The sequence below is a fragment of the Cottoperca gobio genome, chromosome 15 (assembly GCF_900634415.1).
Source record: "Cottoperca gobio chromosome 15, fCotGob3.1, whole genome shotgun sequence".
NCBI classification, from domain to species: Eukaryota; Metazoa; Chordata; class Actinopteri; order Perciformes; family Bovichtidae; genus Cottoperca; species Cottoperca gobio.
In genome coordinates, this window is record NC_041369.1 from 5,755,114 (window position 1) to 5,779,850 (window position 24,737).

Genomic DNA, 24,737 nt, shown 5'->3' on the forward strand with positions numbered 1-24,737 from the left:
CTTATCTACAAAAGGGGGCCACTGCATAACAAGTTTGGGAACCACTGGATTAGTCGTAAAATAATCGACAATCGTTTGAGTCATTTTTCATGCAAAAATGTCAGAAAATGCTGTTTTCAGCCTCTCAATTGTGGAGGTTTTCTTCTAAACTGAATATCTTTGGTTTTTGTAACTGTCAATACAAGACATTTAAAGATATCACTTAGGACTTTGAGAAACTGGGATAGATATTTTACACTATTTTTTGACATTTTATTGACCTGGCGATTAATATACAAGAAAATCGGCATATTAATCAATAATGAAAATAACCGTTAGTTGTAAGTGCACTCATTCACAGAGACAGCCACACCTGGCCAACTGCACCACAGAGGTCAAATCTCTGTATCTCCCCTCCTTCTTTCATAAACACATACCTCCTCCTGTGGTGTCTCCATCTGCAGCTCCCCGGTCCAGTCTCACATATCCCATCTATCCTGAACACACACACACACACACACACACACACACACACACACACACGCAAACGCACACACACACACACACACACACACACACACACACACACATACACACACACACACACGCACACGCACACGCACGCACACACACACAGTAGCACAGTACACATGTGTCTATCTATTCATCTCTTCAACCACAAAGTCATGTGAAAAGCAAAGAGAGACTTCCCTAAACTTAGAAATGTTTAATTAAGAGTTAAACTAAAGTTACAACATGTTCCATCGAAACACACAAGTGGGGTATAGTCTTACATGTGATTATGCCCGACTGTCTGACAGGAGTCTAGCCAAAGTGAAATTAATACAACATCACTATTGTCTTTATTTAGGTATGATATTATATGATTATATGATTTTATATATATATATATATATATATATATATATATATATATATATATATATATATATATATATATATATATATATATAGTGAGTTTAGTAATGTTCAAGGGGATTATGACACCCTTATAATGTTCCTAAAATATTACTATTTTGGTAATTGATTAATCAATTTGAAAAAATCTAAATTGTCTGATTCCAGCTTCTTAAATGTGAATATGTTCTGGTTACTTTACTCCTCTGTGACAGTTCACTAAGTATCTTTGACTTTGAAAACGAGACATTTGATGACGTCATCTTTGGCACATTTTTTAGGCCAAACAACTAATCCATTAACAGAGAAGATAATCCACAGATTTATCAATATGAAAATAATCCTAAATTGCAGCACCACTTTGCAGCATATTGCTTTATTTCCTGTGGCGTTATATAGTCATATAGTTATATAGTTATATAGTCCCTTCTAATATTCCTACATGCTATAGGACTACAATAATGTAGGCAGATGTTTGTATAACATCTTCCTAACATTTATGATGTAATTCCTTACAGTCCTTGGTTCACACCAGGCGGAGTGTACTTTATCCAGAGCCCCTAGCTTTCAAATCCAAGCTCCGCCTCTCCAGCAAGCGCACCCACCTTGTCCACCAGCAGCAGCACAGTGCGCCAGGCAGGCAGCGAGAGAACAGGCGTGGGGCACAACGGGGAGCGGGCACTACGGACCGGCAGCAACACTGAGTAACAGCCGCGGTTATCTTAACTTGTCGGAGAATAGCCAGTCGTTCATTGGACAGGGGGAAACCCGTATTAAGACCTCTTAGGACTGAGGGGTCTTGGTAATTGTGTCAGTCGTTGAAAGGGAACTCCTTCACTGCCAAATTTGGGGCTAACGTAACCGGTGGTGGTGGGGGGAAAAGATGCAGTTCAAGTCCGACTCTGTGCGCCGCACAGTCCGCCTCAGACGCTGGTGATGCCCTCCGTGCCGTGCGGGGATCACCGCCCAGCAGCAGCAGTAGCAGGAGGGGGTCAGGACAACAGTGCGTCAGGGGGCCGATGATGATGCTGGTAAGGTCGGGATCATGGCTAACGGAACCGGTACTATAATGTTAAAATGCGTCGTGGTCGGAGACGGTGCAGTGGGCAAAACGTGTCTTCTGATGAGCTATGCCAATGACGCCTTCCCAGAAGAGTATGTACCCACAGTCTTTGATCATTATGCAGGTAGGCATTTCTATTATTCTGTCTGTCATGGGCGTCTAATAATAACATCATGACATGTTGAACTGCTGCTATTCTGTGTTCTGTAACAATTGAAATCTAATAATAGTGAATCAGATGTTGCCTGAGTGAATTCTCTCTGCCGCTCTTCCTTCCTCCCCAACTGCATTGGCTTGCATCTGTTGCTATAATCAAAACCACTTGTTTGCCTTCTTCATAGCAGAGAGGGGTTGGGGACCCTGAGTCCCCCCTCCCTCCCTCCCTTTCTGCTCCCCACCATCAATCACCCTCTCTCCTTCCTCCTCTTAACTGCTCTTTTGTCATTTCCTTGCAGTAAGCGTCAACGTTGGTGGAAAGCAGTACTTGTTGGGACTATATGACACAGCTGGTCAGGTACAGTTTATTTTTTTCTCTGGCCAGGTGCCAAGCATGTCAAGGACATACACTCCACATTCTCTCTCTCTCTCTCTCTCTCTCTCTCTCTCTCTCTCTCTCTCTCTCTCTCTCTCTCTCTCTCTCTCTCTCTCACTCTCTCTCTCCCCGCTCTTGGGACCAATAACTATCCAACACGCCCACAGGCTTCATATTCAGGCCAGACACTAAGCTGCAACAGGTGATGTTTTTCGCACATGGGTTTACTGCCTAGAGTGGGGTGTGCCATGGGCAGTGATGGTAGTGAAGGGGTTTCAATAGTTCTATTATGTGGAGAACAGGGCTCCTATGTCCAGTAGTGATGTCACAGGTTTGTTAATAGGGCTGCCTAATGCCTGGGCTTTTTCTTTACAATGTGCCATTCAGCGGGAAAAGAGCTAAAAACTGTACTGAAAATCCAATGTGCTACACACACAATAATGTTTCCACTCAGCAGAAGCGCTCATCAGTGTAAACACAGAGACAGAGGAAACCATGTTAACACACAACAGACACAGGCTCATTGAGGGCATCAGCACAAGATATGGTGCATTATTGGACACCAGAACTTCCAGACTATAGTTTTAGGTAGGGCTGCAGGATATGGAAAATGTGTGATATGCAATACTGTTGTTGAATATGGCAATAGCAATATTACTTGCGATAAATAAACAGATATTAAAGTAAAAGGAAATCATTTCCAACATTCTTCTATTTAACAAATTGAACATTGAACTGAACACAAAAGGCACCAATAAAAAAGAATAATCATTACATTTTTAACTATGAACATATGCTTAATAAAAAAAAAGACAGAGAAAAGTCTTGATGAATTGAAGTAAATGGGTGCCGTGTTTAACAACCGCAAAACTATATTTATAACACATGAATTTTTGCTAAAACCTTACTATTTAAAACACTTAAGTATAAACAGTCTCACGCTTGTGCCGGCTTTTAATAGTAATGATTTATTGAAAATGCATGTTTTTGGGAAGTAGAGAGCATACGACTGGATGAATGAGACTTGCTGTTGTCAAACGCGCTCCTATTAACTGTTTTTTGATTTTACGATAACCATGGCATGCGAGAAAAAACTAATTTTCTTCATAAATTCAGTAATTAATATACATGGGTCATTTTGTGGGTGAAGTATTCCTTTAAGAACAGAAATATTAAAGCTACCCCGTGGAGCGTTGAACACTAAAGAGGCAGGTTTTGACGCGGTTCCACTGGTCGACAGTTGGCAGCGTAACACAGTACTGGCAGCAGAACGCATACACACAATGTAATCTGGTGAGAAAACACAAAGTATAAACACAATTGTTTGTTTGAAACTCCACAGAGCATTTTTAAGTTTGGACTCACTTCAGCTACGCTACAAGACTCGCCAACAGTGGTGCACCAATACTCTGCCCCTAGACCATTAACCTCCAGCAACTTAAAACTGTACACATGTCAAATGTTGAATAGTTAACGCTTTCCTCATGGCCGGATTTAACTGTGTGAAGTCGGAGTGAGTCACATTCTGTAATGTGATCCTTTCATCGGAAAGACAAAAACTAGGCGCTGAAAGGTCAACTGGGGAATATTCAGCCGTTTCTATGTTCTGTTCATTCATGAATGCTAAATGCACAAGTCCATAAATATCAAATCACAGCTGCCATCCCCCCTTCTTCCCACCCAACCTGTAGCTGCATTATATTTTTGTTCTCGAGCAAACAGGTGGAAGAGGTGTTACTACTCGGTTGTAAAAAGAGGAACACAACCTTGTTGTCTATTCTGGTGTGTTTAATATGGTGTGTCTGTGTGAGAGGAGGGTTTGCTTTTAGCTGATTCAGAGTGTCTCTGAAATGGAGAAGTTCTCCCAGATGTCTGCCATGGGTGCTGCCGGCCACCGAGAGTAGAGTTACTGCTCTTGAAAACGAGCAGTAACCCCCCCCTCCCCTCCGCCCCCGACTCTGCTGACCTCTTTATGCGGAGCACAAGGCCAGCTGGTAATGTTTATAGCTTCAGCATTTGATCAAAGAGCCGGTGCCCCAAAGAGAGAGGGAGAGAGAAAGAAAGAGGAAGGCAGAAAGAGGAAGAGAGAGAGAGACGGATGAGTGGGGGAGGAAGGGGTGAAATTGCTCAGAAAGTGGATGAATTAAGTTTCATTTTCTTTTCCCTTTCGCTCTCTCACTTAAAACTCTCCCTTCATCATCTCCACCTCTGCCTGTGCTACACATGTTTAATTGGCGTCAAGCTCTCTGTAATATTGATATTCCTGGCATGGCTGGAGCTCCCACAATGGGTATCAGCAGCATTACGATACACACTGCCGCCGCCGTGCCCTCATCGGAAGCGATTCCATGCTGGCACGTCGGTGTTATATGTCAGGGCCACATAATCACGGCCCGGCATTGAGCCGAGTGCCACTGTGCTCTGTCTGCTCTTGATACCGCTGCCCTGCCTGCTATTGTCTGCACGCTGCCACGTCGCTCCCCCAACCACTGCCTATTGAATTATTCCATATGGAAGGTCTGCGATGTCTGTTTTGCCGAATGCGACGAGGAAACAGGGGAAAGGCTTTGCTGCTGCACTCAAGAAAATCTAGCATTGCTGCCCGACGAGAAGCAAGAGGAAACAGGAAGTGGATGCTAAGTGGTGTGGTACCCATGGAAACGCTTTAGGGAGAGGAACTCAGGAGTTGTGACCCTGTGGGATTCTGTGCCCTGCTGCCCTAATAACCCCCATTTTCTTGTTGGACTGTTCCTTATTTGCTCATCCCTTCAACTGCGTCTCACACTCAACTGCACATCCCTGGATCACTTTTACCTCTTCACCCATCACCCCCTCTCTCCTTCCTGTTTGATACAGTCTGATGAGACTTTTTTGACTCAGCAATCCAATCCATTTTATACTTCAGAGTAGGGATGGAGAAACAATACTTTGGTACCAATTTGATGACAAAATTCTGAAAACGTGACTACTCGCTTCTCTACAGCAGTGGTTCCCAAATGGTGTGGAATGATTTTTATTTACTTCAGTGTTTCCCCTGGGTATACTGCTCTCCAGGGTGCTGCCTGGGCTGGATCAGGTCCGTGCGTGGCGCAGATTTTTAAAGTTCTCTCCTCACCTTTTCTCCACTCTGTGACTGTAATTGTGTACGTTCGCGCGCGTGTGTGGGTTCGGAAGCGGAGCTCTGCCCTTCACGAAGCAAAGCAGAGGAGAGAATGTAAATATGCAAAGCAACTGAAACGTGCACATAAATGAGATAAATGACATAAGCGTTTAGTTTATTTAATAAAAGAGCACCTGTTCAATGTGAAAAGTGAGTTGTGAATATATATATATAAAAAAAAAAAACATCTTGAATTTCAGGGGGGGGGGGGGCGCAGCGCAGGGAAACACTGTACTTTATTGGTACTTTGTCCTACACACTTATTTCACAATATAGAAACAATAGGTCTTATATGCTTTGGCCTAAATATAAATAAAACAAAAAAAGAAATCTGTCAAAGCGAACCCGTTTTAGCCATTTGCGCATGGTGGGAAATATTAGAGTGTGACACATCAAAGGCTCTCTGCTAGTGTGAAGGAGAATAGCTTCTTACAAGGACTAAATAAATAAATGTTCACAGAGTGATAACAGTGATACTCTGTGTTATAGAGGGGATTTTTCCTGGATATGAACTCAGGTGTGCCTTGAGATTTTGACTTGGTCTTTGGTGTGCCTTGGCCACAGAAAGTTTGGGAACCACTGCTCTACAGTACCGCAGGTACCTGGGGTCAGGCCTTTCCACTGATAGTGCTTCATTGTGAACAACAAATCTGTGTTGAAATTGTCAGGAGGAGAGCTACGATTAGCTGCTATACCGTCCTTCTCGGTTAAATAACTGAGCTAACAGCTAACGTTAGCAGAGGTTGAGTTACCCTTTGGTGCTCTATTCAGTAAAATGAGTATTGGGCGAAGATACATTCAAACGTTATCATGATGTGTTCAAATGTAATCTTGTAAAATGTAGCTTTTGGCGAGGAACTTGAATTAATACAGTTGTTAGAAGGAGATATTTCACAGCAATATATAAGAGATATTAGAGAGGGAACTATGACCTTAGCCTAACAGCCTCCTAACAAGAGATGTGGTGTTTAGTTTTAGTTTTTTTTTACCGTGGTATTGAATTGGATGTAAGAAAACACTTAACATAATCCAACGTATCCTCATAGAACGCATGATATCTTACAAAAAGTAATTTTGCCATTTTTCATGCGTTTCTTACGAATGTCCAACAACACGAGTGATTAATGCTTCTCTGCAACTCCCTGCAGTGCAGAACCTGTTCAGATAACAAAACTACTTGGTTAAATTCAGGCAATAAAAGTACTTAGTTAGATTTTTTGAAAAGATCATGCTTTGGGTTAACATAACTATGGAAGTGGCGTTACTTAAATACAGAAGTTATGTAACAAATAAGTCAACGTTTGGGTTAAGATAGGAGCGCACACAGGCTTATAAAAGGTCTGCAACAACCACAGATACTGGATTATTCATTTATTTTGTCAGAGCATTTGATTTATTGATTGCTCTCAGGATTCAAAGAGAATTTCAGCACATATAACAAACAATGCCTCTAAAATAAATATCTTACCCTGGCTTTAAAGGGGCACTCAAGCAGTTTATTGCAATTCCATAAAGTTTCCAGACTCAAAAGAGATAAATGTTTAAAAAGAGGGTTGAAATTGACACAGCAAAGGCAGAGATATCCCGACTTTTAGTCTCTAATATGGGTGAAGCTCCAAAAACACTGGATCCTACACTTCCCATGATGCAACCAATAGCATATTTCCTGATTGGTAGCTGTACAATTTTCAAACTCATTGATGTACGAAAACAGCTGGGTACTGTAGTTTTAAGCAAATGTTACTCAAACACGAGTAACTAGTGCATATGTTGGGAACTATTTTCATCTGTGGATTCACACACATGCGGTCCTCTAGTGGGATTAAACTGCAGTGTGTGTGTTTATGGTAATGAAGAACATGTCACCCAGTGCTACAGTGTGGATCATTGATGTGTTTTAATAGTTTTTGGACAACAATGGAGCTCTGTGGTGCAGAGGAATAAGATATACCAGGCCTTAGCTCCACACACAATACTTGTTAGTAGGATAAATCAATTGTAAGTTTTGGTCTTAACATAAGAAAAATATAGTATGTTATTAGTGTGATCCTTTAACAATGTTGTAGTCTCCAAGCTGAAGCTGAGATCAACCCTGATGACATCATGAGGGACTTGTAAAAGCTCCTCCAGAGTCACAGAAGACATTATACAACTGTTACTAACCACAGGCTGAGTAATAGTCACCATGGTGATGTAACCAAGCCTTTATAGGACAAATCTGTGGAATTCCCCTTTAAATATTTCTCAAAGGTTTGGTGATTGATTTTCTGTCGATCAGATTATCAAGTAATCAATTCAGCACCACAATCTTTGAAATCTCCTTCATCATCTTTTACACCTAAAGCCATATATTTAGATTTTTTAACATTTAATAGAAAAGGATGTATATGATAACATTTTCCTTTTAAATTAGGGTTGGGCAATATGGAGAAAATCAAATATCACAATATTTTTGATCGAATACCTTTATCAATATTGCGTCGATATTGTAGGGTTGACCACGCTTTCACAAAATATTTACACAATGAGATTTTTGATTATTATCTAAGTAGGTAAAGGCAAATAATACAACAGCTCGAAGAGTCTGGTAATTACATTACCTTACTGTAATGCAGCCTTTGAAACTAGGAAAATACATTTATGTGATATTACGATATCCAGAATCGAAGACGATATCTATTCTCATAACACAATATCAATATAATACTTCAAAATAATGTACATTAACTCAAATGTGTCTTGCAAAATGCAAAATGACAACTCGCACATTTCTCATTTCTTATGGCTAATCTACAAGAGAAGTCTGATTGTCTGATAGAACATAATTGACTCCGATTTAAGGGTTGTTGGGTTCTTTGTTGTTAGTGAGAGACATGCAGGCTCTGCATGCACACAGACCAGCAGTTATAATCATGCCCAGCTGCCTGAACAGGAGAAAAACACAAAAGGAAGATTTGGTTGCTAAAGGAAACACAACGTCATCTATATGTAAATATTTATAGTTACATATATTTGACCAAAAACATTTTCTTTGTTGTCATCTGGGGAAAGTTCCTGTATTTTTATATAATAAGAATAATCTGAATAATAATATATAATATAATTCATACTACAATATCAATTGCAGGAAAGAAAACATTCTGCATCCCTACTTCAAAGTATTCATTAAAGGTCTTAAGTTATGTTGTACCATGCACAGTTTATGTGCCACTGTCATTAGCTGCCATTAATGGCTACATTAAACTGTCAGATGTTTAATGGAGTACAGCAGGATGTCCTCACCACAGAGGCATGAATAGACAGAGTGCATCAGAGTTTGAGCTTTGATTGATGATCATTAATTACCATTAAAGGACCAGGAAAATAAAAAAGAGCATAAATAGCTTTTTTTTTTTTTTATTCCTGAGGTTAAATACAGTTCTGCAAAATGGGCAGAATTGCAGAACAAATGCAGAACTTTGCGAATAGAAGCGTCTTGTGTCTGGGCATGCGCTCCCACCCGACGGCCATGTTAGAGCAGGCGTCTCTGACTCTGTTGACATTGCCAGTTTATAGAGCCCTGAGGAGGCCATAGGAGTAGAACAGGAGAAAGATTGAAAAGAGAGAGTGGTAGGAGGAGGGTATGACTCACTGATATCATTGCACTCATATGTCACTGAGTCAACAGAGTGCAGTCACACTGTGGAGCTCAAATGAAGACGCAGAGCCATGGACGTGTATGGAGAGAAGTTAGCGCTAATAGATGACACACAAACTAAGCCAGGCTCGTCATTCCTTTCTTCCCTTTCCACTGATCATTTATTTCACTACCTTGGAAAGACTGTTTGTCTCAGCAATGTACTCACAAACTATTGAACTGTACTAATACAAACATTTAACATACTTCTGATGGGAACTTTTATCCAAAGCAGCTTCACATCAGCATGAATGTAAACATTTCTGGACCGAGCACTGATCAAACATAAGATGCTGTACGTAGGAGTACACACTCTATCTGTGTCTCGCTATGTACACTCTGAGTAGCTAGCGGGCATACTGTCTTTGGTAATGCGTCAGGGGTGCACTGAGGAAACGGTGTGAGAGGCAGAGATGGGTCTCAGAGAAGCTCTGGGCCTGTTTACAGTAAACTGCTGAGTGGCTCACACTGTTCCTTTATGTCTGCAGCTCACGGGGGGATCGGAGGGTTCACTTGTGCAAGCAAAGGTCACAAACACACACACACACACACACACACACACACACAGTGTATTTGATCCGATGTGTGTATCTTTGGGGACAGAGGAAGGCACATAATGTGTATGGAAAAACAGCTTGTGCTGTTGCATGTTCTCCCAAAGAGGGTCAAATGAGCGGGATAACATAAGTATCAGACAGGAATAGATACTATGTATGTGTTGACTGTTACAGATTTAGCTATGCTGTTTATACCAACATAGTTATTCCTTCAATATTTCTGGTTGCTTTAAGATAATATTGGATTTGCATCTGTGACGGTATAAACAGTATGGCAAAGTATGGTATGGCAAAACCAACACATTTATATTGTCCCACTGTCGTCATATTGACTTTATCCATATCACCCAAGCCCAAGTTATCACAAGTGTAATACAACTTAAAGTCTTTCTGTTCACCATATTTCAAGCTATACAACTAAATATCAGACATGTCACTTAGTGTTTGCGAATCATCTTCATCGTTTATCTCAGCCTGCATGGAGCACCAGATGGTTTGCATGCAATGTTAGGTAAGCTGTCAAAAACACTTTATCATCTAATGTGACAATCCCAAACCTGCTGGCATTAAGAATTATTTGATGTTTGCTGCACGAGCCGGGTCTGTGAGAACACAGTACTAACACTATACTCCACTCCAGTGAAGAGTCGTCTACAATACGAGCACAGGCGTGAAGATGTGTACACTGTTTTAATCATCTACTCCAAACAAATATAAAGTCAGTATATCTTACATTCATTACAGGCAACGAAAGATGACACATTCATCTTTGCGTGAGTGGGACTTGTTTCTGGGGGTACAGCCGTGTGATCGTATTGGATTGTGCCGTGTGCTCGGCAGAGGATGGGACTCGCTGAAGGCATCCGAATGAAAGACTGTCATGCCAGTGCTCCCATTGTAACTATCTCTGGCACAGTGGAACGTGGCATCCAATTTGCTTTGATTTCAGAGATGTGGACAATAAATTCCCCAGACAACAGAGTGAGATTGATTCACTTGGTCCGAGTTGGTCTGGTTGAGTCATATCTAATTACTGGAGATCCATTGATCGCCTATGTCTTCAAGCTAGCAGCAGAAAAGCATCCCGATGTGTGCCATCAGTAGAGAAAAGTGAAATGGCTCCTGAATATCTATATGTGTGCAAGTCAGACACTCTGTCAGAAGGGTTTATCTTTGGTGAAGGACAAAGAGGCGCTTGATCTGACGCACAAAGGACAGTCTTGCGTCTGTGAATTAGCCATTTAAACCACACAAATATGGGAGATGCCAGTGTGTCTGCTTTTCAATGTCTTGTGGCGATCGCCTTCTGCTGGACTGCAAATGTAAAATATTCCCTTGATGTCTCATGCGAAGGGCATCCTCTTCACATTCTGTTCTCTACATAACTTAATCCCGCGTATCTTTATGTGTATCATTCCTGTCATAATAGTCCACATCATTCCTATAAAACAGCCAAGGAGCGCTCCTGGCTCCAGTCTGTTCGGAGCTCATTTTTCACACGCTTTAATAATTCATGAGTAATCATTTCTCAGACGTTAAGAAACGGAAATTAATCATGTCTCATGGCTAACGGTCCTGACCTCTCATCCTCCCCTGACCCCGAATGCTAACTACTCCTGTCCCATCTCCTTCCAGGAGGACTACGACCGCTTGAGGCCGCTGTCCTACCCCATGACCGATGTCTTCCTCATCTGCTTCTCAGTGGTAAACCCTGCCAGTTTCCAGAATGTGCGTGAGGAATGGGTGCCCGAGTTGCAGGAGTATGCACCCAGTGTCCCCTACCTGCTCATTGGCACCCAGGTCAGTCCACCATTTGTGCCAGAGGTCTTCATGCTCAATTTTAATTACTGCATATATGTGATTTTTTTATTTATATACAGTATATCTCAAAAGTGAGTACACCCTTTAGATTTTTGCAAATATTCTGTTATATCCTTTCAGGGGATAACATTATCCTACTGAAACTTTGATATAACTTAAAGTAGTCAGTGTGCTGCTTGAATAACAGTATAGATTTATTGTCCTTTGAAAATTACTCAGTACACAGCTGTTAATGTCTAAACAGCTGGCAACAAAAGTGAGTACACCCCATAGTGAACATGTCCTAATTGTGCCCAATGATGTTGTTTTCCCGCCCTGGTGTCATGTGACTCGTTAGTGTTACAAGGATTCAGGTGTAAATGATAAGCAGGGCTGTTAAATTTGGTGTTTTGGGCACAATTCTCTCTGAATGCTGGACAACATGGCACCTCATGGCAAGGAACTCTCTGAGCGGCTGAAAAAAAGGATTATTGCGCTTCACAAAGATGGCCTTGGCTATAAGAAGATTGCCAACACCATGAAAATGAGTTGCAGCACAGTGGCTAAGATCATACAGCGGTTTTCCAGGACAGGTTCCACTCGGAACAGGCCTCGCCAGGGTCGACCAAAGAAGTTGAGTCCACGTGCTCAGCGTCATATCCAGAGGTTGGTTTCCAAAAATAGACGTGCGAGTGCTTCCAGCATTGCTGCAGAGGTTGCAGAAGTAGGATGTCAGCCTGTCAGTGCCCAGACCATACGCCGCACACTGCATCAAATCGGTTTGTATGGCGGTCGCCCCAGACAGAAGCCCCTTCTGAAACCGATGCATAAGAAAGCCCGCAAACAGTTTGCTGAAGACAATGAATCCAAGAACATGAGTTACTGGAACCATGTCCTGTGGTCTGATGAGACCAAAATAAACCTGTTTGGGTCAGATGGTGTCCGGCGTGTGTGGCGGCACCCTGGTGAGGAGTACCAAGACAAATGTGTTTTGCCTACAGTCAAGCATGGTGGTGGCAGCATCATGGTCTGGGGCTGCATGAGTGCTGCCGGCACTGGGGAGCTGCATTTCATTGAGGGACACATGAATTCCAATATATACTGTGACATCCTGCAGCAGAGCATGATCCCCTCTCTTCGGAAACTGGGCAGTTTTCCAACATGATAATGACCCTAAACACACCTCCAAGATGACAACGGCCTTGCTGAAGAAGCTGAAGGTTAAGGTGATGGACTGGCCAAGTATGTCTCCAGACCTAAACCCAATTGAGCACATGTGGGGCATCCTCAAGAGGAAGGTGGAGGAGTGCAAGGTGTCCAACATCCGTGCGCTCCGTGATGTCGTCGTGGAGGAGTGGAAGAAGATTCCAGAAGCAACCTGTGCAGCTCTGGTGAATTCCATGCCCAGGAGGGTTAAAGCAGTGCTAGATAACAATGGTGGTCACACAAAATATTGACACTTTGGGCACAATTTAGACATGTTCACTATGGGGTGTACTCACTTTTGTTGCCAGCTGTTTAGACATTAACAGCTGTGTACTGAGTAATTTTCAAAGGACAATAAATCTATACTGTTATTCAAGCAGCACACTGACTACTTTAAGTTATATCAAAGTTTCAGTAGGATAATGTTATCCCCTGAAAGGATATAACAGAATATTTGCAAAAATCTAAAGGGTGTACTCACTTTTGAGATATACTGTATATGCCTTGGTACTCTAGAATACAATACAACATATCTGTCACATCTACACTGTATCAACCAGGCCAATAGCCAGATAGTAAAGAATTAATTCATTAATTAAGAGACAAATATACATTGAATCGGCCTTGGTTGTGTTGCCATGGACATGTTTGCAAACCCTGAAGGAGCTTTGCATTATGCACAGAAGACATACATGGAGTATCCCAAAACATCACTAAAGAAGATTTGAGAGCAATTTCTTACTTATAGCCGGCAAACTGTTAGTTGATAGTAGAGCCAGACCTTTTAATCATATGTCATTTGCTGATAGCAGCTTTTCAAATATGTAAATGTTTTGCTTTTCTTATTCACATGTCAATCTATCAATATAAACGGAATATCTTTGGGTTTTGATCTCTGGCAAAAATATAATGGGCCTTTTCCCACTATTTTCACTAAATACATTGAAGACACAGATTGAGCAAAAAAGACAAAGCTATGTATTTCTGGCGCATACGTTTCATACTCACAACAGGACCTAGAATCTGTAAGGCAACACCTTGAAGTAATTGTCTTGCCAGCACCTTCCAACCACCTGGTGGTGCACGTCACACCGCCACCACCACCTTAGTCGTTAGCATTATGTTCTGTAAGTAGCTGAACATTTAAAGCTAGATTTACAGGTTGTGTGCTGATTGTTTGCATTGGTTAGGTTACATTAGAAATGGGGAAATTGGTGATGTGATCCACAATTTCTTACGAAAACATTGTTTGAAATTGAACTATGATGGATCATCAGCATTTGCTACATTTGCGTGCTATATGTTTTTTTATGTCAATAAAACAAATGCATAACACTCAAATGCTGTCAGATGGAAACCTGAAAATCATAGTAAGCGCTTTGAGCCTCAGTTGATAAATATATTTTCTTGCAAAATGTCTGGTGTAATGGGTAACAAGTTTATTCACTGGTGAGAAATTGTTTTAAGTAGAATTCATGAAAAAATGAATGTCACTGCAGCCTGTTGCCCTGAACCTGAGCCTTAGCAAAAAATAGTGAATTCATTCAATCAAAAAATGTGGCCAGTACAAACGTGTCTGGGAACCTCAGGCTGTTCTGGCTCATATAGGTTTTAAAGGTCTCTGGCTTGTTACAGTCCTCACTGCATTAAAGGTAATCATTAAACCAGCAATTAACATGTGCAAATATACTAAAGCTGCGCTCATGTCTTGTGATCTTCAAAAGAAACATCACTAAACTCATGAAGATGTTAAGAGTCGACACTAATCTTTAGTATTATCTTATTTCTTAAGCCTTAAAACCCACTGCACATAAAATATGTCCAAAAATGAGCGTTTACTTGTCGGTGAATTCGGTCTGTGTTCCCTGGCAACCAAATGCCAGTGCAGCTAAGGCCCAGCGGTGATGAGGAGGATGGAGTGGGTGTCTGATTTATCTCGTGTCAGCTGATGTTTACTGCCCTTTTTATCAGTCCCCGTCATAACAGGCTCGCTGCTCTTCGGCCAGGTGCTGATATGAACGCGTGAGCTTCATAAGAGCGAGCCACACTGCCACAAATCACGCCAATCGAGGAAAGGGTTAATGAAGGTCGCTCCCACTGAGAATGTGCAGGTGGATTCATTTATCATGGTTATTACTGACATAGGGATGAGTTGTGTGTGCCTTGTATTGCAATGCATAACAGAAGAGTGAGGAACCTTGTGGTTGGCTGTGAAATCCCTTTTGCACAAGAGCAGGAAGTGTGGGCCAACACGGCTTTGTTTCTATGTTTAGAAGTGTGGAGAAAAGCGCAGAATTCTCCCGATTTGATGTTGTCAAATCAGACAAGAAGTCACTAAGAAACTATTAACAAACTGCTTAATTGATATCCATATTATAAAGGTGACTTATCTCAGAGGAAGTGTCTCTTATCTCTTTCAGATCGACCTTCGTGATGACCCCAAGACTATTGCCAAACTGAATGATATGAAGGAGAAGCCCATACCCACTGAGCAAGGACAGAAACTAGCGAAGGAGGTTTGTATGTTTGTCTTACTGAAGAGGGGAAGTAATAAGTAGCTGGCGAAAGAGACTGGAAGCTTCCATTTTCACTTTCAGTGTTGTAGAAGTGATCTGTCAGGTCCAGTTAGAATCCTGTGTGTTGATTTGAGCCATGCATGTCTCTGTAGGAATGTCATTTCCTCCATGAAATGCCTGGAATCAGACCTCCGTACATTCTTTGCCCTGAAATGAATCCAGGAATACACTCTGGGTCCACATGGATGACCAGAGGAGTTCCAGGCTGTCGTACGAAATACCTAATGTGGCCTGTGATTAATCGCTCCCGTCAGGCAGAAACCAAATGTCTTGTCTATCCGCGCCTTTGCATTGACTTTGTATGTAATTCCGCTGCACGACAACTTCGCTTCACGTTTGATGTAAGCACACATTTACACTAACAGTTTTTTTAGTTAGTGTCTGTCTGTCTGTCCTTTGAGTTTCTCACCAACCGTTCATTGGATCGACTTCACACTTGCCGGGTATATTGCTCAGGACGTTAATGTGTTAATTAGTGAGCTTCACGGATGCTGGTAGACGGATTCAGTTACATTTGGGCAAAGCCAGGCTCGCTGTTTCACCCTGTTTACAATCTGTATGCTACACAAAGCTAACCAGCTGCTGGCTATAGCTTCACATTTACCATCAAGAGATGAGAGTGGTATCTGTCTTCTCGTATGCCTCTCGGCAAGAAAGACAATCTATTCCTTTATCATAACTGCTAGTTTACCGTTGGATTGTACTTTTTTGATTGATGTCCTTTCTTTTTCCCCCTCATCAGATTGGTGCATGTTGCTATGTGGAATGTTCAGCTTTGACACAGAAGGGTCTGAAGACGGTGTTCGACGAGGCCATCATTGCAATCCTGACACCCAAGAAAAAGAAGGGAGCTCTGAAGAGAAGACTGGGACCCCGCTGCATCAACTGCTGTCTGATCACGTGATGCATTAACCACAGAGATCATTCAGCAACCAACAATAAACCAAACCTGGACTGGAGACAAAAGAGGGGTAAAAGAAAAATGCACAGACAGCAGGGTGAGACAAAAGAGAGAACTGAAAAGGACAAAACAAGAGCAACTGTTAAGCTGCAGGGCTCTTGAAAGGCCATAACTCTCTCCTGCTGTTCAACACAGGTTGAGGATGCAGTTTACTACCAAAGGAGCACAAAACCCAAGTCTCTTCTTCTATAAGACTTATTGCCTCTAAAGTACCTTCTTTTATAACCATTTTTAATCAGTTTTCCTGTTGTGAGCTGTCTTGCGAAAAACACAACACAAAATGACATTTCAGTTTTCTTCAAGAGAAATGCTTCATTTTAAAGAGTTCATATTATTTCTGTTGTTTTGAAAGCTTTTTTGATTATTGATTTGTGCATTTCTCTATATAAGAGCAGATCAGAGAACGCCTGCAGCTGAGAGATAATGAGAGGCTAACTTAAGTGACACTGTGACAGTGGCCAGGATGCATTTCTTGATATAAGGGCCCAGTTTTTCGATTTAGAACTTGTGCTACAAAGACACTGTACAGACACAGTCTGTCTCCAATTATTTGCCAATTGAGGACCTGCAAATGAAATCACAGAAGGTGCTTCGCGTTGTGTGGGTGATAATTAACACAAATCAACAATGAGTGTAACGCTGTGCAGACAACACATTTTGGACCTAGAACTGTATTATTTGAAAGTTTTAGAGTCTTGCGTTTGCCTTATGAAAACCCCATTATTTTATAGTGTGGCATGCCAAAACATACTGTAAGTTACGGGCTGAGTTCTTCATCAGGAACTGAAGAGGTTTATTATCCATTTTTAAAATATATATTATCCAGAATTTATGATTCTACATCTCTAAAGTAGAGAAGGTGTAGTCTGTGCAGATATCATTTTGTCGGCTGATGACTTATCTCTTCATTTTTGTTATCCTGCAATAATATGTTGTCCATTTATCAGCAGAAAGTTTAAACAGAGAAGAAGAGGGATCTCATTTTAGAAATGACAACATCCAAAGAATCAAATGCACACTTTCATCAAAATCAGGTGGCCCAACGTGAATCACAGTCGGCGCCACTTCATTTCCCGGCACACCAAAGCACATTCCTCTGCTTTTAAACTGAAAAGGCTGATTGAAGCACAGAAGATGAAACACTGTTCCATCAGGCACAAGTGTGAGCATAGCACAATATCTTACCACGCACAATCATAGTCCATCAAGTCTCGAAAATACATACAGATATCAGCTTTTCAGGAAAGACAGACTCAAGAAGGGGATGCAGCAGCTTTTTAAGAGTTCAAACTTGACATAGTTTTAACGAAAATGTTTCTTACTTTGAGATTAGTTGCTGTCCAGTAACTGTCAAGTCAAAGAGTCAGAGTTAATAATGGACCATGGTCGACACATATGACCTGACACTTAAAATGTCCATTAAAAAGTCTATTTCACCAAAAAAACACAATATACCTAAAATTAGAACATGTCATGCCAATTATGTTATGACTGATGTAGCTAATGTTAAATAACATTTGTTAGGTTAGCATTAGTCTGACTCGCCACCCATCATTGGCCACGTATTTCAACACACATTGGCTATCAGTCTGACATTGATTTAGCTTAAAAGTAGCTTGTAAACCGGCTATTTATGAAACAATGTGGTCGTACGCGCCTACTCCAACTCCAATCTCGCTTCACAAGTTGCTAATTAATTCTATGCGCATGGAAAATGTAGTGTTGGCCCGGATACCCGCTGGCAACACTGGAACCCCAGAACAATTGCCACTTGCCCCCAGAGAGCCTTATTGTCGGCCGCTAGGTTCCGAGACGGAAATACTTATAACTCTGATGTTTCTCTCCCTGTACACGTATAGGAACTAGATGGGCAGACCTCCGTCAAGGCCAAATGCCTAATCTCGCAATGTTAATGAAAGTGAAAAATAATTTGTGTATCCGCCCCGTGATTCAGATCGGCTCCAAATGTTTAAAGGTTCGTCCTTGACCAATACTACACCCTTCCACCTAGTTTCATGAAAATCGGGCCAGTGAATCCTGTGAAATTGAAACCAGCTTGTAGTAACTAAGTACTCCCAATAGACTTTGCACACAAACTTAATGGATTTACCAATAGATGGTGCAACCCAATCTGTAGAAGTCAATCCTTCAAAGGTGTATTAATCCCATCTTTTTAGTAACACTGTAGAAACAGGATATCCTATAAGAATTCATTTATCTGGGTAATAAAGTCACATTCTACGACATTTCAAATAGAAATTGAGATAATATGTGTAGTTTACCAGGATTTGGAGAATAGTTTAAATACCTATAAGCTCCCAAAACAATTGTATGCAACAAAGGTTTCAAGCCTACATGTCTATAATACTGTAGATTATTAATTGAGTTTGTGACTGAACTTTTGTTGCAAGCCAAAAATATCAGCTCTTATTTTTATGCATTTATCGGCTTTTTCTAACTTAAAAAAAAAAAAAAGGATATTAATCAAAGGTGCCAACTCTTGCTAAATGACTTGTGTTGATATTGTGTTGAGTCAGATATGATGATTGATTAAAGCTTTAATGTAAATGGTGCTCCTCCTCTCTGTCCCAGCCTACGTTGTATAACCGTCTTTTTGCGGGGTGAACAGCCTTCTCACTCGGACAGTTTTGCTTGCTTACGTTGTGTGAAGGTCCACCCTCAGGATCCAGGACCTAAGTGCCGCAGCTACCAATGCATTCTCCCGTTGATGCTTCTCTCTGCTCAATAAATGTGTTTACTGTGTTAATAAGCAGGCTTGGAGGGTTTGACTTGGACAGCGGCATATCTGCTGTGGAATGCATTTGTGAAATTAACTTTTGCAGTGTTTATCCCTGGAACTACAGGCATTCATGTTCATAATGTGTCAGACATCGCTGGGTGGACTCCATAAACTGAATTAAAGTCTGAGGCGTATTTGAATGAATACACACAAATCCTTTATGTTCATCTGCTTTGATATGCTTTGTTTATCAAGTTTACTGAAAGTGGGTGACACTTCATCAATTTACTTTATTATTTACTCACTCAATTCAATAAGCTTTATCGGTTGTGTAACAAAGACAATTCTGGAGACTCTTGTCCACAGGCGGTGCCACAATCCAGACCAACTGCCCCACCTCCATGACCGGACCGTACCGCCGGCCGAGCTTGCCGCACCGCCAGCACCCCAGCCCTGGCATTTGAGGAGCCCTCTGCGGTGCCGGGCGACCAGACGCGTAGGCTGGGTCCTGTGGAGGAGCAAAGAAAGTCAACTGGGGGTTAGGGAGCGACTGGGGTCCAGCTGCCCCAGGGTTGTAGGCGGGACCCACGGAGGATGGCGTAGTGAAGGGGCTAGCGGCCCCCACAGCAGGCCGGAACCTCCTCGGGGCTGGAACGGGCCGGAGCTCTGGAGGAGAGATGGCCCGGGCTTCAGCCCCCAGGCTCCGCCGTGGAAGGGATAGGTGGTCCTCCGCGAGGATGACGGCGGCTTCGAGGCTGGCTGGACGGTGACACTGGACCCAGTTCGCCGAGGAGAGTGGGAGTCTGGCGATGAATTGCTCCAGGGCCACCTCTCCGACGATGTCCTCGGCGGAGTTGACTCCCGGCTGGAGCCAGCGCCTGACCGAGTTGAGGAGCTGCTAGGCGAAGGCTAAGGGTCGGCCAGCATCCTCAAAGGGCAGGCTCCAGAGCCGGCTGCGGTGGCCCTTTGGTGTGCTACCCAGCGGGTCCAGGATTGCCCTCCGGAACTGGTTGTAGCCGTATCTGCCGCGGGCAGGCTATGGGCGGCCCGCTGGGCTTCCCCGGAAAGCAGGGGAAGCAGCCGTAGCCCCCACTCCTCCTTCGGCCACCCGCACGCCTCTGCCGTGCCCATGAAAATGTCCAGGAAGGCCTCCGGGTCGCCCTCCGCTGTCATCTTCTGCACTGCGACCCGAGGGGGCTAGGCTGGCCCGCCTCCTGACTCACCCTCTGGGGCTGCCGATGACCGGAGCATTCTTCGCAGGAGGTCCCGGTCCGCCTTCTGGTACGCCGCCAGGTCTACCAGCGTCTGTCTCTGCTGTTGCTGAAGGGCAGCGGTGCCCTCATGTATGGCCGCCAGACGCTGGAGGATCAGCCCTAGCGGGCTCTGCACAGCTACCTCCTCCATCATGTCCCTGTTCAGGCGCCAGTTGTGGAGACTCTTGTCCACAGTCAGATATAAGGATGACAGAGAGGAGGTGTCACACACAGCTTTATTTGCCACTGCCTTCCGGCTCACACAGTTAACGGTACTTTCCAGTCACAGCAGACCGGTTGCTCTCCTGTCCGCGGCTCTGCGCTCTGCTGCTCTTCGGCTGTCCTGCGGCGTTGCGTCATGGCTCAAGGAGGGATCTCCGTCTACTCTGGAACCCAGCCTACTGCAAGAAAACAGAACCAGGCCATCACCATGCATTTATTATGTGACTGATTACCTGATTCCGTTCAGCTGTCTGGCCTCCAGCTGGGACACTCCTGTCTCTCCCCAGCAGGCGGCGCCCTAACCACACCCCACCGCCCGACTCAGGCCGGGAGCCCGACGGCCGCAAGCTAACTCCCCCCCTCCGCCGAGCGAGAGAGGAAATCAGCCACGACCATCCGGTTACCCGGCCTGTGGATCACCTTGAAGTTGAACGGTTGCAACGCCAGATACCAACGGGTGATCCGGGCGTTGGCATCCTTCATGCGGTGGAGCCACTGGAGCGGGGCATGGTCCGACCAGAGAGTGAAAGAGCGCCCCAGGAGATAATAGGAGTGTGTGTGTGTGTGTGTGTGTGTGTGTGTGTGTGTGTGTTTGTGTGTGTGTGTGTGTGTGTGTGTGTGTGTTTGTTTATAAGTGTCTCTATCTGAGAGGTACTTCAACCATTGAACACTCACTGTTGCTCTTGGCGATTAAGTCAGCTGCCCTTGTTTCACAGTTTAATTAAGCATCTCAGAAATGCATATTTAAGTCCATTTCAAATCATACATTTGGAATGTATCACTCTAAATCATAGATTTTGTCAAAGTAAGTTATGACTCCGTACCGGAGAAGTTAAAAATAACTAAATTCAAGGCATATGCAGTTATCTCATTTGCATTAAGAGGGGCAATAGCATGAAATGTGGTTTCGATCAGGTACCAAGTAAAACTCGTGCCAGGGTTGTCATATCAATACTTTTCATTAGTAAAGGTGGTTGATACACGATTGTGTATGGAAGATTTCTAGATTCATAAGGTCAATGAATCATTAATAGGTTACTTCTAAATGCCATATCAGTACCACCGGACGATTTGACAAACATGAAGTTTATTTTCCTTACCGTTCCTATGCATGTATTATCTAATCCCATGCATGGAAATAATGAAATATATACCAGCATACAATGAATTGGCATATTCTGGAAAAAAAATCATGTTTTAATCAAGAAAATAAAATAAAGGTAACAATACTGGTATCAGCTGGAGTAAGACCATAACCATCGCCAAATGGAGGAAACAACATTTCCAAAAAACAACAACCTCAACAACCCTCATGTAAAGGTGTTGCATGTTTTTTTTTTTAAGTGCACATTTTCCTCTGTTGAACTTCCTGTTTGTCTAATAGGGTACCCATTAGTGAGGGCGTCGAGTTTGGAGGTATATTAAATAACATGCTGAAAACGTTTGTTTCTGTTATTAGGATGATGTTCTGATATTTTCCAAGACCAAGAAGGAAATTGTGCAACATGTGTCCTCCCAACCAACTATTCATGAACGTCCTCTGCACTTTCTATATGTTGTTGTGCAGATTGATTTCTCTTCCACAACTCCAGCTTCTTCTGTTCTTCTTTCTTATTGTTACCATATATGGTAATAGCATCTCGTGCTTTGTGCATTTTGTGTATCTCAGTAATATGTGTACGTATGTTGGGTTTTGGAGCCCTGTTGGGTTTACTGTGTTCTGAATTCTTCATTGCTTCTTAGTAATACTAGGGAGCACCTTTAGCAGCAGAGCTGATTCTGCTAAATATAAGCGTTTATTGGGATATATGTATGGTCCTATAACGTTTGATATAAATGTCTTTAACAGACATAAAACACACAAACACAGACACCCCTTGGCTCCGGAAGTACAGCTGTGAAACTGCCCTTAGCAAATCAGTATTATGTGAAGTGAAACACTTCCTGAATGACGTGTCCTTGCTAAATATATCAACTTATCAAAACGTATCTCACTGTACTAGCAGGCCTAACAGCTGCAAAGAAAATGCTGGCATTGCGTTGGTCTGCCTCCCACTCACAACATCTCAGTGGTTATGTGTTACTAGTTTCAATGCCTATCCTAAATTTCAATAACAATTATTTGATCACAAAACAAAGTGTCTGACGTAGAGCAGCCAGCTGAACAAAGCTGACCTTCCTGCCGCTCAACGTTTTCCCTTCCTTCGTTTTCCACATGATATCAATGGAAGCCTCACACGGTCACACATGCGTGAAGTTAACATTCCGTTTATATGCGAGCGAAGGGGCAAAAAAACATTTACTGCATTGACTTTGCATTCTTTATTTCACTAAATATATTTTAGAGTCAGCCTAAAATTGATGACTGTTTGATGAAATCAGAGTCCTTATTGTTACCATTATTGTATTGAGTACTGTGAAATGAGGTGCAGTAGAGCTGCAACGATTAGTCGTTTGAGAGAAAAAGATTGGCCAATTATTTGAAATATTTTCTGACATTTTATAGACCAAACGATTAATCCAACAATTTCAGGCTGGAATGAGATGTGGCTACAATGAGGCTTTGAGACACTTACCAGGGATCAGTAAATGGGACTTGGATGTGGATGCAATTTGTTTTCCACCCTGCCACAAGATGGCAGCCTTGCCTTTGTCACTATGTGAGTAACTTCCCCTGTACATCTAGATTCATACAATACATTCAGAGCAGAACTTTGTTTTTTAACAAGTTGTTATCTTATGTCTCTCTGTATATGTACTTTGAATAAAAGACATTACTTTCTACGATAACTACTGAATAATATCCCCAATATTAGTGGCACGATACTGTGCATCAATGTTGTCCTGAATTTGTTAAATTTGTATTTTTAGAGGCACAAACAAAATTCTAATTTCAAAGCAGAGCGGTAGGATGAGAAATATAAGCAAACTGAATAAGAACAAGTCTTACAATAATTCAGGATGAGGTCAGATCAAAACACACAAGCATTAACATAGTAATTACAAGATCTGACATGGTAAAATAAACTGTCAATTATTCAATTTTTTTATACCCTTAGTTTCAGTGGACCAAAATAATTTGCTAAAGGGTTGATGTTCCATTATTTCTTTTGACATACACCACCAAAACATTTAACAGGCACACTTAAAGTTTCAGTACTCAAGTTAAATAAAAAATTGAATATGAAACGTGATCTGCACACCACACAAAATAATCCTATCTATCCATCCAAGCGTCTGCATCTGTCAATCTATTCAATATCATGACTGAACTGTATCCAAATCTATTTGCATACTGAGTGAGTGCCAATGCCCAAACATCATCTGTCAGCATTTATGATTTGTTTTAGATTATTGGATGTCAGAGAGTAGCTTGCTGCAATAAATTAAAGTTTACTATAACTGGGTTCTTACAGCTTAAATGTTCTTAATTCAAAATTCTGAGCATTAATATAGCAGCAAATGCCGTGTAAAGATATAGTGGAGTGATGTATACTTAAACACAGAGAGAATGAAGTCACACTCCCTCTGCGTGGTGTAATCCGAGTTTCTCTGTGTTTTGTAGCCGGGCCGTCTGCGCGTGCATGTTAGTGCCTGCGAGTTTCTGTTTGTGTGCCCTACTGGCTAGTTAATGCTAATGGCCGCCGCTCTGCACTGCGCTCATATGGTAGTTACCACTAGCGTCCTGACCGACGGCATTGCCGCAGAAGCGTATCGGCAACCCACTAGTTCCCCCTCAGGTTAACACTGACAGTACAGTCTATGGGTTAACACTGTTAGGCTATCAGCTCTGTTGTTCTCCGTTGTTTGCACTGTTTGTGCTATTAGCACCTTTAGCTGTGTGGAGGCAATCCCTCTGCTACGAATTGAGAACCTTTAGGCAAGTTAGTTTTAAGACATTTTACAGACGTTTCTTAATTCCTCGGCATAATTAAATCATTTTAAGGCCAATTTTACGTGCAACTAACCCCATCTGTGTGATGTTAATACAAGATGAAAGTTCTACCAATTATTTAGAGATTTTATAATGCAACATCAGAAAAAGCAATTTATTAAATCCTACTTCAGTTTTAGCATTTTTAAGACTAGATGAA

The 24,737-nt window shown here is 42.2% G+C and overlaps 1 protein-coding gene across 1 annotated transcript; it reads left to right on the forward strand.

The window, feature by feature from the left end:
• The first annotated feature begins 1,503 nt into the window (after positions 1-1,503).
• rhoq (ras homolog family member Q) lies at positions 1,504-19,372 on the forward strand. Its single transcript, XM_029449367.1, has 5 exons — positions 1,504-2,084; positions 2,416-2,474; positions 11,521-11,685; positions 15,312-15,407; positions 16,210-19,372. The coding sequence occupies exons 1-5, from the start codon at positions 1,943-1,945 to the stop codon at positions 16,369-16,371; spliced, it is 624 nt and encodes a 207-aa protein (XP_029305227.1). The 5' UTR covers positions 1,504-1,942; the 3' UTR covers positions 16,372-19,372.
• Positions 19,373-24,737: the final 5,365 nt, after the last annotated feature.

What these genes read in the sequence shown, in the direction of transcription:
- rhoq (XM_029449367.1), top strand. Translation starts at nt 1,943, where the DNA reads ATGGCTAACGGAACCGGTACTATAATGTTAAAATGCGTCGTGGTCGGA. An exon ending in AGTCTTTGATCATTATGCAG is followed by an intron (nt 2,085 to 2,415) that starts GTAGGCATTTCT and finishes ATTTCCTTGCAG; the next exon opens with TAAGCGTCAACGTTGGTGGA. An exon ending in TATATGACACAGCTGGTCAG is followed by an intron (nt 2,475 to 11,520) that starts GTACAGTTTATT and finishes ATCTCCTTCCAG; the next exon opens with GAGGACTACGACCGCTTGAG.